We start from the raw sequence: 17,430 nt of genomic DNA, 5'->3' as shown, positions 1-17,430 counted from the left end.
TAGTGGTTAACACAACTCTTTACACTACCAGCGACCCGGGTTCAATTCCCACCACTGCCTGTGAGGAGTTTATACGTTCTCCCCGTGACCACGTGGGTTTCCTCCGGGTGATCCGGTTTCCTCCCACATTCCAAAGGAGTACCAGTTGGCAGTTTAATTGGGCATTGTAAAATGTCTTGTGATGAGGTGAGAGGATAGATAGGGGGGATTGCTGGAAGCGGGAATGGCCACAGGGGAACCCCGCACTGACTTCCTGATCCCCTCATCTCTCCTGATGGTCACCCATCTGCTGTCCGGGTATGACCACCTCTTCAAATATCTCATCTGTAATATCTTCAGCTTCCCGGATGATCCTAATTACATCCAACTGCAGCTCCGTGACCCGGTCAGACAGGTGCTATCCACACGATCAATGCCTCTCATCACCTTGTACACCTCTATCAGGTCATCTCTCATCCTCCACAGCTCCAAGGAGAAAAGGCCGAGTTCACTCAACCTATTCTCATAAGGCATGCTCCCAAATCCAGGCAACATCCTTGTAAATCTCCTCTGCACCCTTTCTATGACTTCCACATCCTTCCTGTAGTGAGACGACCAGAACTGAGCACAGTACTCCAAGTGGGTCTGACCGGCGTCCTATATAGCTGCAACATTACCTCTCGGTTCTTAAACTGAGTAACAGGACTGATAAAGGCCAATGCTCTGTATGCTTTCTTAACCACAGATTCAACCACGTAGCAGCTTTGAGTGTCCTATGGACTCTGACCCCAAGATGCCTCAGATCCTCCAAATTGCCAACAGTCTCCCTCGACCCTCGGCCCTTCTCTTTCAGCATCTGTCTCCACCTGCCCTCAGCGTATCACCGTCTCACCCTCCCCTCAGCCTCTCCCTGGACCCCCATCTCCTCGGCCTCTCCCCTACTTCCCCCTCCACTCGGCATCCATTCCCTCGGCCTCTCCCCTACCTCCACCTCCACTTGGCAACTAATTCCCCTCCATTGGCCTCTCCATGTCACCTCCCCCCCCCCCGACCTCTATCCTGTCTCCCCATCCCTGCAGCCACTTCCTGTCTCCCTTTTTCCCTCGGCTTCTCCCTGTCTCCCTCTCCACTTGGCCTCTCCTTGCCTCCCCCTCCCCTCGGTCTCCCTCCATCTCCCACTCCACTTGATCTCTCCTTGCCTCCCCCTCCCCTCGGTCTCCCTCCATCTCCCTCTCCACTTGGTACATCTCTACCCCCCCCCCTCACTCTCACCACTGCTCCCTCCATTTCCTGTCAGCCTCACCCTCCCTCACTCCAGGGGATGGGTGGACTCTCTCCCGGCAGCTGACACAACATTGTGGGCCGAAGGGCCTGTGCTGTGCTGTACTGTTCTGTGTTCTATGATCTCTGTCACAGGTCAGACTGGGCAGTTTCATTCTGACCCCGGTGTGAAGGGGGAAACGGGAAAGGTGATTACAGACCACAGGCAGGGCAGTCGACTGGAAAACTCAGCCCGTGGTGTGTGTTGGTGACTCAGGACGTCCCAGAATTTCCCCACAACTACCACACTGCTGTGTCACTGGGGAACGGTGACCTACCTGTACAGTACACAGTGTTACTCCAGGGTGTCAGCCCCAGCCAATACACAAAGTAACCGGAGCAGTTCTTCACCCTGATCTCCAGGCTCCAGTGACAGGTGTTGTTATCCACAGTAAAGCAGACGGTCCTGGTCACCTCCCCCTCTCCCACGTTGGGATGGGGACCTGGAATGAGATTTATAAACACTGTAAAATGTACCCGGTCCCACAGTACAGCGGGGTATGTGAATCAGGACCCACTGTAAATCAGTGGTTCACAACCCACGGTCCGGTCCGGCCTCAGTCAGCACTGAGCTGCTGCCCTCTCCCTCTCCACCCCACCCTCCCCGCAGCAGCACCTTCATCTTCTGAATGAGCCTCCCATGAGGGACCTTGTCAAACGTCTGGGGGATCTCACTGAAACCTATCGAATATTGAAAGGCCTGGATAGAGTGGACATGGAGAGGATGTTTCCTATAGTGGGGGAGTCTGGGACCAGAGGGCACAGCCTCAGAACACAAGAACCTCCCTCTAGATCAGAGATGAGGAGGAATTTCAACATGCAGGTGAACTGGGAGAATCAGGTTGGTGCTGGACCACAGGATAGAGAGTTTGTAGAGTGCGTACGGGATGCATTCTTGGAACAGCTTGTACGAGAGCCTACCAGGGACAAGACTATTCTGGATTTAGTGTTATGTAATGAACAGGATTTGATAAGCGATCTTGCAGTAAATGAGCCATTAGGAGGTAGTGATCATAATATGATAAGTTTTTATCTGCAATTTGAGAAGGATAAGGGCAGCTCGGAGGTGTCAGTGTTGCAGTTGAACAGGGGAAACTATGGAGCCATGAGGGAGGAGCTGGCCAAAGTTGACTGGACGGATAGCCTAGCAGAAAAGACAGTGGAACAGCAATGGCAGGTATTCTTGGGAATAATGCACAAGGTGCAAAATCAGTTCATCCCCCACAGAAGGAAGGATTCAAAGGGGGGGAAAGGGGCCACAGTGGTTGAGAAAGGAAGTCAGAGACTGCATAGCATTAAAAAAAAGGAAATATGACAGAGCTAAGGTGTGTGGGAGAACAGGTGATTGGGAAGTTTTTAAGGAACAACAGAACTTAACTAAAAAGACAATATGGGGAGAAAAAATGAGGTACGAATGCAAGCTAGCCAGGAATATAAAGGAAGATAGCAAAAGCTTTTTTAGGTATGTGAAGAGAAAGAAGATAGTTAAGAACAATGTTGGGCCCTTGAAGAATGAATTGGGTGAAATTGTTATGGGAAAGAGAAATGGCAGAAGAATTTAATGAGTACTTTAGATCTGTTTTCACTAAGGAAGACACAAGCAATCTCCCAGATGTATGGATGGGCCAAGGACATAGGGTAACAGAGGAAATGAAACAGATTGACATTAGGAAGGAAATGGTGATGAGAAGACTGATGGGACTGAAGGCTGACAAATCCCCAGGTCCAGATGGTCTGCATCCTAGGGTACTAAAGGAGGTGGCCCTGGAAATTGCGGATGCATTGGTAATCATTTTCCAATGTTCCTTAGATTCAGGATCAGTTCCTGAGGATTGGAGAATGGCTAATGTTATCCCACTTTTTAAGAAAGGAGGGAGGGAGAAAACAGAGAACTATAGACCTGTCAGCCTGACATCGGTGGTGGGGAAGATGCTAGAGTCCATTATTAAGGATGAATTAGTGGCATATCTAGATAGCAGTGATAGGATTGGGCCGAGCCAGCATGGATTTACCAAGGGTAAATCATGCTTGACTAATCTGTTGGAGTTTTTCGAGGATGTAACCAGGAAGTTAGATGGGGGAGATCCAGTGGATGTAGTGTACCTCGATTTTCAGAAGGCATTTGATAAGGTCCCACATAGGAGATTGGTGGGTAAAATTAAAGCTCAGGGCATCGGGGGGAAGACAATGACATGGATAGAAAACTGGTTGGCAGATAGAAAGCAAAGGGTAGCAGTGAATGGATGTTTCTCGGAATGGCAGGTGGTGACTAGTGGGGTGCCACAGGGCTCGGTATTGGGACCACAGCTGTTTACAATTTACGTCTATGATTTGGATGAAGGCACTGAAAATAACATCAGCAAATTTGCTGATGATACTAAGATGGGTGGCAGGGTGACATGTGATGAGGATGTTAGGAGAATTCTGGGTGACTTGGATAGGCTGGGTGAGTGGGCAGATACTTGGCAGATGACGTTTAATGTGAATAAGTGTGAGGTTATCCACTTTGGGAGTAAGAACAGGAAGGCAGATTATTACCTGAACAGTGTAGAGTTAGGTAAGGGAGAAATACAAAGAGATCTAGGAGTCCTTGTTCATCAGTCACTGAAGGTGAATGAGCAAGTGCAGCAGGCAGTGAAGAAGGCTAATGGAATGTTGGCCTTTATTACAAAGGGAATTGAGTACAAGAGCAAGGAAATCCTCTTGCATTTGTACAGGGCCCTGGTGAGACCACACCTGGAGTACTGTGTACAGTTTTGGTCTCCAGGGTTAAGGAAGGACATCCTGGCTGTAGAGGAAGTGCAGCGTAGATTCACGAGGTTAATTCCTATGATGTCTGGACTGTCTTACGCAGAGAGGTTAGAGAGACTGGGCTTGTACACGCTGGAATTAAGGAGATTGAGAGGGGATCTGATTGCAACATATAAGATTATTAACGGATTGGACAAGATAGAGGCAGGAAATATGTTCCAGATGCTGGGAGATTCCAGTACCAGAGGGCATGGTTTGAGAATAAGGGGTAGGTCATTTAGGACAGAGTTAAGGAAAAACTTCTTCTCCCAGAGAGTTGTGGGGGTCTGGAATGCACTGCCTCGGAAGGTAGTGGAGGCCAATTCTCTGGATGCTTTCAAGAAGGAGCTAGATAGGTATCTTATGGATAGGGGAATCAAGGGGTATGGGGACAAGGCAGGAACCGGGTATTGATAGTCGTTGATCAGCCATGATCTCAAAATGGCGGTGCAGGCTCGAAGGGCCGAATGGTTTACTTCTGCACCTATTGTCTATTGAATTTCTTTAGCCAGAGGGCAGTGACTCTGCGAAATTCATTGCCACAGACGGCTGTGGAAGCCACTTCATTGGGTATATTTAAAAATTAGGTTGACAGGTTCTAGAATCATGAGAGAGTCAAATGTTACCCAGAACCACCACAGTGGGCTTCACAGCTGAACAGGTGAGAAGACAGCTGAAACATCTCCACCCAAGCAAGGCTGCAGGCCCGGATGGTGTCAGCTCCAGGGTGCTCAAAGCCTGTGCCCCCCAGCTATGTGTACTTCACCATGTCTTCAACCTGAGCCTGAGTCTCCAGAGGGATCCTGTGCTGTGGAAGACGTCCTGCCTCATTCCTGTACCGAAGACGCCGCGCCCCAGTGGCTCCAATGACTACAGACTGGTGGTATTGACCTCCCACATCATGAAGACCCTGGAGAGACTTGTTCTAGAGCAGCTCCAGCCTATGGTTAGGCCACACTTAGACCCTCTCTAGTTCGCCTATCAGCCTAGGAGTTGAGGATACCATCGTCTACCTGCTGAACTGTGTCTACACCCACCTGGACAAGCCATCAAGCACTATGAGGGTCATGTTTTGTGACTTCTCCAGTGCGTTCAAGGCCATCCGCCCTGCTCTGCTGGGTGAGAAGCTGACAGTGATGCAGGTGGATGCTTCCCTGGTGTCATGGATTATTGATTACCTGACTGGCAGACCACAGTACGTGCGCTTGCAACACTGCGTGTCAGACAGAGTGGTCAGCAGCACTGGGGCTCCACAGGGGACTGTCCTGTCTCCCTTTCTCTTCACCATCTACACCTCGGACTTCAGCTACAACACAGAGTCTTGCCATCTTCAGAAGTTTTCTGATGACTTTGCCATAGTTGGATGCATCAGCTAGGGAGATGAAGCTGAGTACAGGGCTATGGTGGGAAACTTTGTCACATGGTGTGAGCAGAATCATCTGCAGCTTAATGTGAAAAAGTCTATGGAGCTGGTGGTGGACCTGAGGAGGGCTAAGGCAGCGGTGACCCCTGTTTCCATTCAAGGGGTCAGTGTGGACATGGTGGAGGATTACAAATACCTGGGGATATGAATTGACAATAAAATGGACTGGTCAAAGAACACTGAGGCTGTCTACAAGAAGGGGCAGAGCCGTCTCTACTTCCTGAGGAGACTGAGGTCCTTTAGCATCTGCCGGTTGATGCTGAGGATGTTCTACGAGGCTGTGGTGGCCAGTGCTAACATGTTTGCTGTTGTGTGTTGGGGCAGCAGACACCAACAGAATCAACAAACTCATTCGTAAGGCCAGTGATGTTGTGGGGGTGGAACTGGACTCTCTGACGGTGGTGTCTGAAAAGAGGATGCTGTCCAAGTTGCATGCCATCTTGGACAATGACTCCAATCCACTCCATAATGTACTGGTTAGGCACAGGAGTACATTCAGCCAGAGACTCATTCCACCGAGATGTAACACAGCGTCATAGGAAGTCAATCCTGCCTGTGGCCATCAAACTTTACAACTCCTCCCTTGGAGTGTCAGACACCCTGAGCCAATAGGCTGGTCCTGGACTTATTTCCACTTGGCATGATTAACTTATTATTTAATTATTTATGGTTTTATATTGCTATATTTCTGCACTATTCTTGGTTGGTGCGGCTGTAACAAAACCCAATTTCCCTCCGGATCAATAAAGTATGTCTGTCTGTCTGTTACATGGGGTGGTCTTGAGAATGGGATGAAGAGGGAAAATAAATCAGCCATGATGGAATGGTGTTGCAGACTCAAAGGCCAAATAGACGAATACTGTTCCTCTGTCTGATAAACTTGTGCTCTAAAGTCCTTGAGGACAACATCCACAGCTCTACCTTCATCAATCATCTGTCAACACATCAAAAAACTCAGGCAAGTTACTAAGTCACAATTTGCCCCACACAAAGAAAGGTTCACTGTCCCAATTCACCCTCAATCTTCCAAATGATCATAAATCCTCTCCACTAGCTTCCCCACCAATGACCTGAGACTGACTGGTCTGTATATTCCAGGATTATTCATATTTCCAGACATTTTCTCCACAATTGAACAGAATGTTAAGTAAATTAAATTGCGGATTTATTTAGAGATAAAGGGTGGAGTCGGCCTTTCTGACCCTTTGACCCATGACACCCCAACCCCCGACAACCCCAATTAACCCGATCCTCATCAGGGGATAATCTCTGTGGGGAGAACCCGGGGAAAACCCATGCATTCCATGGGGAGGACGGACAGAGACTCCTTACAGATGACAGTGGAATTGAACTCTGAACTCCGACACCCCGAGCTGTAACAGCGCCGCGCTGACTGCTACGTTACCATGGCAACCATTAATTTATCCCACTAATTGGTGATCGATGATATTTGCAGACTCCCCCAAGACCCTGCAGATTGCCCTACCACTGAAATGAGTCTGGGGCCGTTGAAACTCCTCCGGGTTATATCCAGAATGGGGTCATTGGCAGAGCAGTTCTGTAACCCAACTCCAGTGAGATGGGGTTCTGTGTCTTTGCTGGGATCCTCTGAAGAGATCCAGGTTGTTATTGTGACACTCCCCAAAAATAACCGAGCCACACTGATGTAAACTCTGACCCTACCGTTTAACCAGCCTGGGTTCTTCCCAGAGCAGCGACCCTGTGGAACGACTGTCTCGGGAATCTTCCATCCTCCAGAACTGAAACAACAATCAGAGAGTCAGTCACTGATCTGAGGGAGTTTATTCACTCAGAGAGACATGGGAAATTACACTCACACTGTCCGTACCCTGTCTCTGGTCAATAACCCCCCAATCCTGGGAATTCCCTCTCTGTTTACCTCCCCCTTGTCTCTACCCCGAGAATGTGTGATCTCCCCTCTCCCTGTATTTACTCCCCATCTCAGTGTAGTCACTGATGATCCCGGTCTCCCTGCATTTCCCATTCACACACCCCTTGTTCCCCTGTTTACATTCCCCTTCTGTGTCCAGTTTCTCAGAGATTATCTCCTCACTTTACCTGTTAAATCTGTACCATCCCACAGCAAGATTTCCATCACCCTTCCATTGTCCACCGGTACACTCAGTGTTGGAACAATTCGTGCTCCTCCAGGGCTGATCCAGGACGGTGTGGGTTACACACGGATCACCCAGTGCGGAGTCTGTGACTGAGGGACAGAACGATGTTCAGTGTTAATGTACAGCTCACGTTCCCCATCCTCTTTCTCTGCCAACCACAACCCCCATCTGCACTTTCACCCTCAGCAACCCCTGGGCAACAATAATTATTTTTATTCCTCGAAGGGACGTGAGTTTCAGAGTCTGAGCCAGTGTATAACTGCCCCTCCAGAGGTTCCCTTGAGAAGGTGGTGGTGGTGGCCTGTCCTAGGCCTGTTGCAATCCTTGATGTGTGGGGACACCCACAATGATGTTCCGGAGTTCCAGGGATTTGACCCAGTGACACTGAAGGAGCAGCAATGTATTTCCAAGGCACGGTAGTGTGTGGCTTAGACAGAAACTTGCAGAAAATGTCCCACTCCCCAACTATGGCTCCTTCCAGTCCCCTCTCTTCATCCCACACACCAGATCTTTCTTCCACCCCCATTTCCCGTCTCCCTCTGCTGCCCATCCTGTTGTCACCTTGTCTCCCCTTTCCCACTTCCCTCCAACCCAGTCTTTCTCTTCCTATCCCTCCATTCCCCTTCACTCTTCTCCATTCCCTTCCACCCTCCACCTTTACAATCTTCGCGTGCTCCCCTTGTGTGCCAGGGCAGATCAGGGTTTGGTGGTTCTGGTCACATCAGTGAAGGAAGGATGTGGAAGTTTCAGAGAGTGTGCAGAGGAGATTTATCAGGATGCTGCCTGGATTGATATCTTATGAAACTCCACTGAGTGAGCTCGGGCTTTTCTCTTTGGAGTGAAGGAGGATGAGAGGTGACTTAATAGAGGTGGACAAGCTGGTAAAAGGTATAGATCGGGTGAACAACCAGAGACTTTTTCCCCAGGAAGTGGCTAATACCCAGGGGACAGCAAGGTAGCAGAGTGGTTAACACAACTCTTTACACTACCAGCGACCCGGGTTCAATTCCCACCACTGCCTGTGAGGAGTTTATACGTTCTCCCCCGTGACCACGTGGGTTTCCTCCGGGTGATCCGGTTTCCTCCCACATTCCAAAGGAGTACCAGTTGGCAGTTTAATTGGGCATTGTAAAATGTCTTGTGATGAGGTGAGGGGATAGATAGGGGGATTGCTGGAAGTGGGAATGGCCACAGGGGAAACCCGCACTGACTTACTAATCCCCTCATCTCTCCTGATGGTCACCCATCTGCTGTCCGGGTATGACCACCTCTTCAAATATCTCATCTATAATATCTTCAGTTTCCCAGATGACCCTAATTACATCCAACTGCAGCTCCGTGACCCGGTCAGTCAGGTGCTATCCACACGATCAATGCCTCTCATCACCTTACACACCTCTATCAGGTCACCTCTCATCCTCTGTCACTCCAAGGAGAAAAGGCCGAGTTCACTCAACCTATTCTCATAAGACATGCTCCCCAATCCAGGCAACATCCTTGTAAATCTCCTCTGCACCCTTTCTATGACTTCCACATCCTTCCTGTAGTGAGGAGACCAGAACTGAGCACAGTACTCCGAGTGGGGTCTGACCAGGGTCCTGTATAGCTGCAACATTACCTCTCGGTTCTTAAACTGAGTAACAGGACTGATAAAGGCCAATGCTCTGTATGCTTTCTTAACCACAGATTCAACCACGTAGCAGCTTTGAGTGTCCTAGGACTCGGACCCCAAGATGCCTCAGATCCTCCAAATTGCCAACAGTCTCCCTCGACCCTCGGCCCTTCCCTTTCAACGTCTCTGTCTCCCCCTGCCCTCAGCGTATCACCATCTCACCCTCCCCTCGGCCTCTCCCTGGACTCCCATCTCCTCGGCCTCTCCCCTACCTCCCCCTCCACTCGGCGCCCATTCCCTCAGCCTCTCCCCTAAATCCCCCTCCACTTAGCAACTAACTCCCCACCTGTCAGCCTCTCCTCTCACCCCCCTCCACCCGGCCTCTATCCTGTCTCCCCATCCCCTCAGCCACTTCCTGTCTCCCTTTTCCCTCGGCTTCTCCCTGCCTCCCCCTCCCCTCAGTCTCCCTCCATCTCCCTCTCCGCTTGGTACATCACTCACTCCGCTCCCTTCACTCTCACCACTGCTCCCTCCATTTCCTGTCAGTCTCACCCTCCCTCACTCCAGGGGATGGGTAGACTCTCTCCCGGCAGCTGACACAGCATTGTGGGCCGAAGGGCCTGTGCTGAGCTGTACTGTTCTGTGTTCTATGATCTCTGTCACAGGTCAGACTGGGCAGTTTCATTCTGACCCCGGTGTGAAGGGGGATACGGGAAAGGTGATCACAGACCACAGGCAGGGCAGCCGACTGGAAAACTCAGCCCGTGGTGTGTGTTGGTGACTCAGGACGTCCCAGAATTTCCCCACAACTACCACACTGCTGTGTCACTGGGGAACGGTGACCTACCTGTACAGTACACAGTGTTACTCCAGGGTGTCAGCCCCAGCCAATACACAAAGTAACCGGAGCAGTTCTTCACCCTGATCTCCAGGCTCCAGTGACAGGTGTTGTTATCCACAGTAAAGCAGACGGTCCTGGTCACCTCCCCCTCTCCCACGTTGGGATGGGGACCTGGAATGAGATTTATAAACACTGTAAAATGTACCCGGTCCCACAGTACAGCGGGGTATGTGAATCAGGACCCACTGTAAATCAGTGGTTCACAACCCACGGTCCGGTCCGGCCTCAGTCAGCACTGAGCTGCTGCCCTCTCCCTCTCCACCCCACCCTCCCCGCAGCAGCACCTTCATCTTCTGAATGAGCCTCCCATGAGGGACCTTGTCAAACGTCTGGGGGATCTCACTGAAACCTATCGAATATTGAAAGGCCTGGATAGAGTGGACATGGAGAGGATGTTTCCTATAGTGGGGGAGTCTGGGACCAGAGGGCACAGCCTCAGAACACAAGAACCTCCCTCTAGATCAGAGATGAGGAGGAATTTCAACATGCAGGTGAACTGGGAGAATCAGGTTGGTGCTGGACCACAGGATAGAGAGTTTGTAGAGTGCGTACGGGATGCATTCTTGGAACAGCTTGTACGAGAGCCTACCAGGGACAAGACTATTCTGGATTTAGTGTTATGTAATGAACAGGATTTGATAAGCGATCTTGCAGTAAATGAGCCATTAGGAGGTAGTGATCATAATATGATAAGTTTTTATCTGCAATTTGAGAAGGATAAGGGCAGCTCGGAGGTGTCAGTGTTGCAGTTGAACAGGGGAAACTATGGAGCCATGAGGGAGGAGCTGGCCAAAGTTGACTGGATGGATAGCCTAGCAGAAAAGACAGTGGAACAGCAATGGCAGGTATTCTTGGGAATAATGCACAAGGTGCAAAATCAGTTCATCCCCCACAGAAGGAAGGATTCAAAGGGGGGGAAAGGGGCCACAGTGGTTGAGAAAGGAAGTCAGAGACTGCATAGCATTAAAAAAAAGGAAATATGACAGAGCTAAGGTGTGTGGGAGAACAGGTGATTGGGAAGTTTTTAAGGAACAACAGAACTTAACTAAAAAGACAATATGGGGAGAAAAAATGAGGTACGAATGCAAGCTAGCCAGGAATATAAAGGAAGATAGCAAAAGCTTTTTTAGGTATGTGAAGAGAAAGAAGATAGTTAAGAACAATGTTGGGCCCTTGAAGAATGAATTGGGTGAAATTGTTATGGGAAAGAGAAATGGCAGAAGAATTTAATGAGTACTTTAGATCTGTTTTCACTAAGGAAGACACAAGCAATCTCCCAGATGTATGGATGGGCCAAGGACATAGGGTAACAGAGGAAATGAAACAGATTGACATTAGGAAGGAAATGGTGATGAGAAGACTGATGGGACTGAAGGCTGACAAATCCCCAGGTCCAGATGGTCTGCATCCTAGGGTACTAAAGGAGGTGGCCCTGGAAATTGCGGATGCATTGGTAATCATTTTCCAATGTTCCTTAGATTCAGGATCAGTTCCTGAGGATTGGAGAATGGCTAATGTTATCCCACTTTTTAAGAAAGGAGGGAGGGAGAAAACAGAGAACTATAGACCTGTCAGCCTGACATCGGTGGTGGGGAAGATGCTAGAGTCCATTATTAAGGATGAATTAGTGGCATATCTAGATAGCAGTGATAGGATTGGGCCGAGCCAGCATGGATTTACCAAGGGTAAATCATGCTTGACTAATCTGTTGGAGTTTTTCGAGGATGTAACCAGGAAGTTAGATGGGGGAGATCCAGTGGATGTAGTGTACCTCGATTTTCAGAAGGCATTTGATAAGGTCCCACATAGGAGATTGGTGGGTAAAATTAAAGCTCAGGGCATCGGGGGGAAGACAATGACATGGATAGAAAACTGGTTGGCAGATAGAAAGCAAAGGGTAGCAGTGAATGGATGTTTCTCGGAATGGCAGGTGGTGACTAGTGGGGTGCCACAGGGCTCGGTATTGGGACCACAGCTGTTTACAATTTACGTCTATGATTTGGATGAAGGCACTGAAAATAACATCAGCAAATTTGCTGATGATACTAAGATGGGTGGCAGGGTGACATGTGATGAGGATGTTAGGAGAATTCTGGGTGACTTGGATAGGCTGGGTGAGTGGGCAGATACTTGGCAGATGACGTTTAATGTGAATAAGTGTGAGGTTATCCACTTTGGGAGTAAGAACAGGAAGGCAGATTATTACCTGAACAGTGTAGAGTTAGGTAAGGGAGAAATACAAAGAGATCTAGGAGTCCTTGTTCATCAGTCACTGAAGGTGAATGAGCAAGTGCAGCAGGCAGTGAAGAAGGCTAATGGAATGTTGGCCTTTATTACAAAGGGAATTGAGTACAAGAGCAAGGAAATCCTCTTGCATTTGTACAGGGCCCTGGTGAGACCACACCTGGAGTACTGTGTACAGTTTTGGTCTCCAGGGTTAAGGAAGGACATCCTGGCTGTAGAGGAAGTGCAGCGTAGATTCACGAGGTTAATTCCTATGATGTCTGGACTGTCTTACGCAGAGAGGTTAGAGAGACTGGGCTTGTACACGCTGGAATTAAGGAGATTGAGAGGGGATCTGATTGCAACATATAAGATTATTAACGGATTGGACAAGATAGAGGCAGGAAATATGTTCCAGATGCTGGGAGAGTCCAGTACCAGAGGGCATGGTTTGAGAATAAGGGGTAGGTCATTTAGGACAGAGTTAAGGAAAAACTTCTTCTCCCAGAGAGTTGTGGGGGTCTGGAATGCACTGCCTCGGAAGGTAGTGGAGGCCAATTCTCTGGATGCTTTCAAGAAGGAGCTAGATAGGTATCTTATGGATAGGGGAATCAAGGGGTATGGGGACAAGGCAGGAACCGGGTATTGATAGTCGTTGATCAGCCATGATCTCAAAATGGCGGTGCAGGCTCGAAGGGCCGAATGGTCTACTTCTGCTATTGTCTATTGAATTTCTTTAGCCAGAGGGCAGTGACTCTGCGAAATTCATTGCCACAGACGGCTGTGGAAGCCACTTCATTGGGTATATTTAAAAATTAGGTTGACAGGTTCTAGAATCATGAGAGAGTCAAATGTTACCCAGAACCACCACAGTGGGCTTCACAGCTGAACAGGTGAGAAGACAGCTGAAACATCTCCACCCAAGCAAGGCTGCAGGCCCGGATGGTGTCAGCTCCAGGGTGCTCAAAGCCTGTGCCCCCCAGCTATGTGTACTTCACCATGTCTTCAACCTGAGCCTGAGTCTCCAGAGGGATCCTGTGCTGTGGAAGACGTCCTGCCTCATTCCTGTACCGAAGACGCCGCGCCCCAGTGGCTCCAATGACTACAGACTGGTGGTATTGACCTCCCACATCATGAAGACCCTGGAGAGACTTGTTCTAGAGCAGCTCCAGCCTATGGTTAGGCCACACTTAGACCCTCTCTAGTTCGCCTATCAGCCTAGGAGTTGAGGATACCATCGTCTACCTGCTGAACTGTGTCTACACCCACCTGGACAAGCCATCAAGCACTATGAGGGTCATGTTTTGTGACTTCTCCAGTGCGTTCAAGGCCATCCGCCCTGCTCTGCTGGGTGAGAAGCTGACAGTGATGCAGGTGGATGCTTCCCTGGTGTCATGGATTATTGATTACCTGACTGGCAGACCACAGTACGTGCGCTTGCAACACTGCGTGTCAGACAGAGTGGTCAGCAGCACTGGGGCTCCACAGGGGACTGTCCTGTCTCCCTTTCTCTTCACCATCTACACCTCGGACTTCAGCTACAACACAGAGTCTTGCCATCTTCAGAAGTTTTCTGATGACTTTGCCATAGTTGGATGCATCAGCTAGGGAGATGAAGCTGAGTACAGGGCTATGGTGGGAAACTTTGTCACATGGTGTGAGCAGAATCATCTGCAGCTTAATGTGAAAAAGTCTATGGAGCTGGTGGTGGACCTGAGGAGGGCTAAGGCAGCGGTGACCCCTGTTTCCATTCAAGGGGTCAGTGTGGACATGGTGGAGGATTACAAATACCTGGGGATATGAATTGACAATAAAATGGACTGGTCAAAGAACACTGAGGCTGTCTACAAGAAGGGTCAGAGCTGTTTCTATCTCCTGAGGAGACTGAGGTCCTTTTAACATCTGCCGGTTGATGCTGAGGATGTTCTACGAGGCTGTGGTGGCCAGTGCTAACATGTTTGTTGTTGTGTGTTGGGGCAGCAGACACCAACAGAATCAACAAACTCATTCGTAAGGCCAGTGATGTTGTGGGGGTGGAACTGGACTCTCTGACGGTGGTGTCTGAAAAGAGGATGCTGTCCAAGTTGCATGCCATCTTGGACAATGACTCCCATCCACTCCATAATGTACTGGTTAGGCACAGGAGTACACTCAGCCAGTGACTCATTCCACCGAGATGTAACACTGAGCGTCATAGGAAGTCAATCCTGCCTGTGGCCATCAAACTTTACAACTCCTCCCTTGGAGTGTCAGACACCCTGAGCCAATAGGCTGGTCCTGGACTTATTTCCACTTGGCATGATTAACTTATTATTTAATTATTTATGGTTTTATATTGCTATATTTCTTCACTATTCTTGGTTGGTGCGGCTGTAACAAAACCCAATTTCCCTCCGGATCAATAAAGTATGTCTGTCTGTCTGTTACATGGGGCGGTCTTGAGAATGGGATGAAGAGGGAAAATAAATCAGCCATGATGGAATGGTGTTGCAGACTCAAAGGCCAAATAGACGAATACTGTTCCTCTGTCTGATAAACTTGTGCTCTAAAGTCCTTGAGGACAACATCCACAGCTCTACCTTCATCAATCATCTGTCAACCCATCAAAAAACTCAGGCAAGTTAGTAAGTCACAATTTGCCCCGCTCAAAGAAAGGTTCACTGTCCCAATTCACCCTCAATCTTCCAAATGATCATAAATCCTCTCCATCAGCTTCCCCACCAATGACCTGAGACTGACTGGTCTGTATATTCCAGGATTATTCATATTTCCAGACTTTTTCTCCACAATTGAATGGAATGCTAAGGAAATTAAATTACTGATTGATTTAAAGATAAAGGGTGGAGTCGGCCTTTCTGACCCTTTGACCCATGACACTCTGACAACCCGCAACAACCCCAATTAACCCGATCCTCATCAGGGGACAATTTCTATGGGAAGAACCCGGGGAAAACCCATGCATTCCAAGGGGAGGACGGACAGAGACTCCTTACCGATGACACTGGAATTGAACTCTGAACTCTGACACCCCGAGCTGTAATAGTGACTCGCTAACCGCTACATTACCATGGCAACCATTAATTTATCCCACTAATTGGTGAACTATGATGTCTGCAGACTCCCCCAACTCCCTGGAGATTGCCCCACCATTGAAATGAGTCTGGTGTCATTGAAACTCCTCCGAGTCGTATCCAGAATGGGGTCATTGGGCAGATCAGTTCTGTAACCCAACTCCAGGAAGTTAACACTCCTCCACCGGACTCCATGACGATACAGGACCGTAGAGTGGTCTGAGTGACTGTGGGGAGACCTCTCAGGGAGATGGGGTTCTGTGTCCATGCTAGGGCCCTTTGAAGAGATCCAGGTTGTCAGTTTGACCCTCCCCAAAAATAACTGAGCCTGACCGTACCGGTTAACCAGCCTGGATTCTCCCCAGAGCAGCAATATCGTGGAACGACCGTCTCGGGAATCTTCCATCCTCCGGAACTGAAACAACAATCAGAGAGTCAGTCCCTGATCTGAGGGAGTTTATTCACTCAGAGAGACATGGGAAATTACACTCACCTTGTCCGTACCCTGTCTCTGGTCAATAACATCACAATCCTGGGAATTCCCTCTCTGTTGTACCTCCCCCTTGTCTCTACCCTGAGAATGTGGGATCTCCCCTCTCCCTGTATTTACTCCCCATCTCAGTGTAGTCACTGATGATCCCAGTCTCCCTGCATTTCCCATTCACACACCCCTTGTTCCCCTGTTTACATTCCCCTTCTGTGTCCAGTTTCTCAGTGATTATCTCCTCACTTTACCTGTTAAATCTGTACCATCCCACTTCAAGATTTCCATCACCCATCCATTGTCCACCGGTACACTCAGTGTTGGAACAATTCGTGCTCCTCCAGGGCTGATCCAGGACGGTGTGGGTTACACACGGATCACCGAGTGCAGAGTCTGTGACTGAGGGACAGAACGATGTTCAGTGTTAATGTACAGCTCACGTTCCCATCCTCTTTCTCTGCCAATCACAACCCCCATCTGCACTTCCACCCTCAGCAACCCCTGGGCAACAATAACTTATTTTATTCATTGAAGGGACGTGAGTTTCAGAGGCTGAGCCAGTGTATAACTGCCCCTCCAGAGGTTCCCTTGAGAAGGTGGTGGTGGTGGCCTGTCCTTGGCCTGTTGCAATCCTTGATGTGTGGGGACACCCACAATGATGATCCGGAGTTCCAGGGTTTTGACCCAGTGACACTGAAGGAGCAGCAATGTATTTCCAAGGCACGGTAGTGTATGGCTCAGCCAGAAACTTGCAGAAAATGCCCCACTCCCCAAATATGGTTCCTTCCAGTCCCCTCTCTTCATCCCACATACCAGATCTTTCTTCCACCCCCATTTCCGGTCTCCCTCTGCTGCCCATCCTGTTGTCACCTTCTCTCCCCTTTCCCACTTCCCTCCACCCCAGTCTTTCTCTTCCTATCCCTCCATTCCCCTTCACTCTTCTCCATTCCCTTCCACCCTCCACCTTTACAATCTTCCCGTGCTCCCCTTGTGTGCCAGGGCAGATCAGGGTTTGGTGGTTCTGGTCACATCAGTGAAGGAAGGATGTGGAAGTTTCAGAGAGTGTGCAGAGGAGATTTATCAGGATGCTGCCTGGATTGACATCTTATGAAACTCGACTGAGTGAGCTCGGGCTTTTCTCTTTGGACTGAAGGAGGATGAGAGGTGACTTAATAGAGGTGGACAAGATGGTAAGAGTCATAGATCGGATGAACAACCAGAGACTTTTTCCCCAGGAAGTGGCTAATACCCAGGGGACAGCAAGGTAGCATAGTGGTTAACACAACTCTTTACACTACCAGCAACCCGGGTTCAATTCCCACTACTGCCTGTGAGGAGTTTATACGTTCTCCCCGTGACCACGTGGGTTTCCTCCGGGTGATCCGGTTTCCTCCCACATTCCAAAGGAGTACCAGTTGGCAGTTTAATTGGGGATTGTAAAATGTCTTGTGATGAGGTGAGGGGATAGATAGGGGGATTGCTGGAAGTG

General features: G+C 49.2%; 1 protein-coding gene across 1 annotated transcript in view; it reads right to left on the bottom strand.

Moving 5' to 3' along the window:
• The window catches only part of LOC140724235 (uncharacterized), a 39,843-nt gene extending 23,067 nt beyond the window's left edge, over positions 1–16,776 (bottom strand). Inside the window, exon 1 of the mRNA XM_073038715.1 lies at positions 16,755–16,776. Within this exon, the coding sequence (XP_072894816.1) occupies positions 16,755–16,776 (22 nt within the window). The remainder of the gene's footprint in view (positions 1–16,754) is intronic.
• Between the last annotated feature and the right edge of the window lie 654 nt (positions 16,777–17,430).

Source organism: Hemitrygon akajei, unplaced genomic scaffold, assembly GCF_048418815.1.
Source record: "Hemitrygon akajei unplaced genomic scaffold, sHemAka1.3 Scf000176, whole genome shotgun sequence".
Classification (NCBI taxonomy): Eukaryota; Metazoa; Chordata; class Chondrichthyes; order Myliobatiformes; family Dasyatidae; genus Hemitrygon; species Hemitrygon akajei.
Note: the sequence above shows the minus strand (reverse complement) of the source record. Positions and strands in the feature narration are given on the sequence as shown.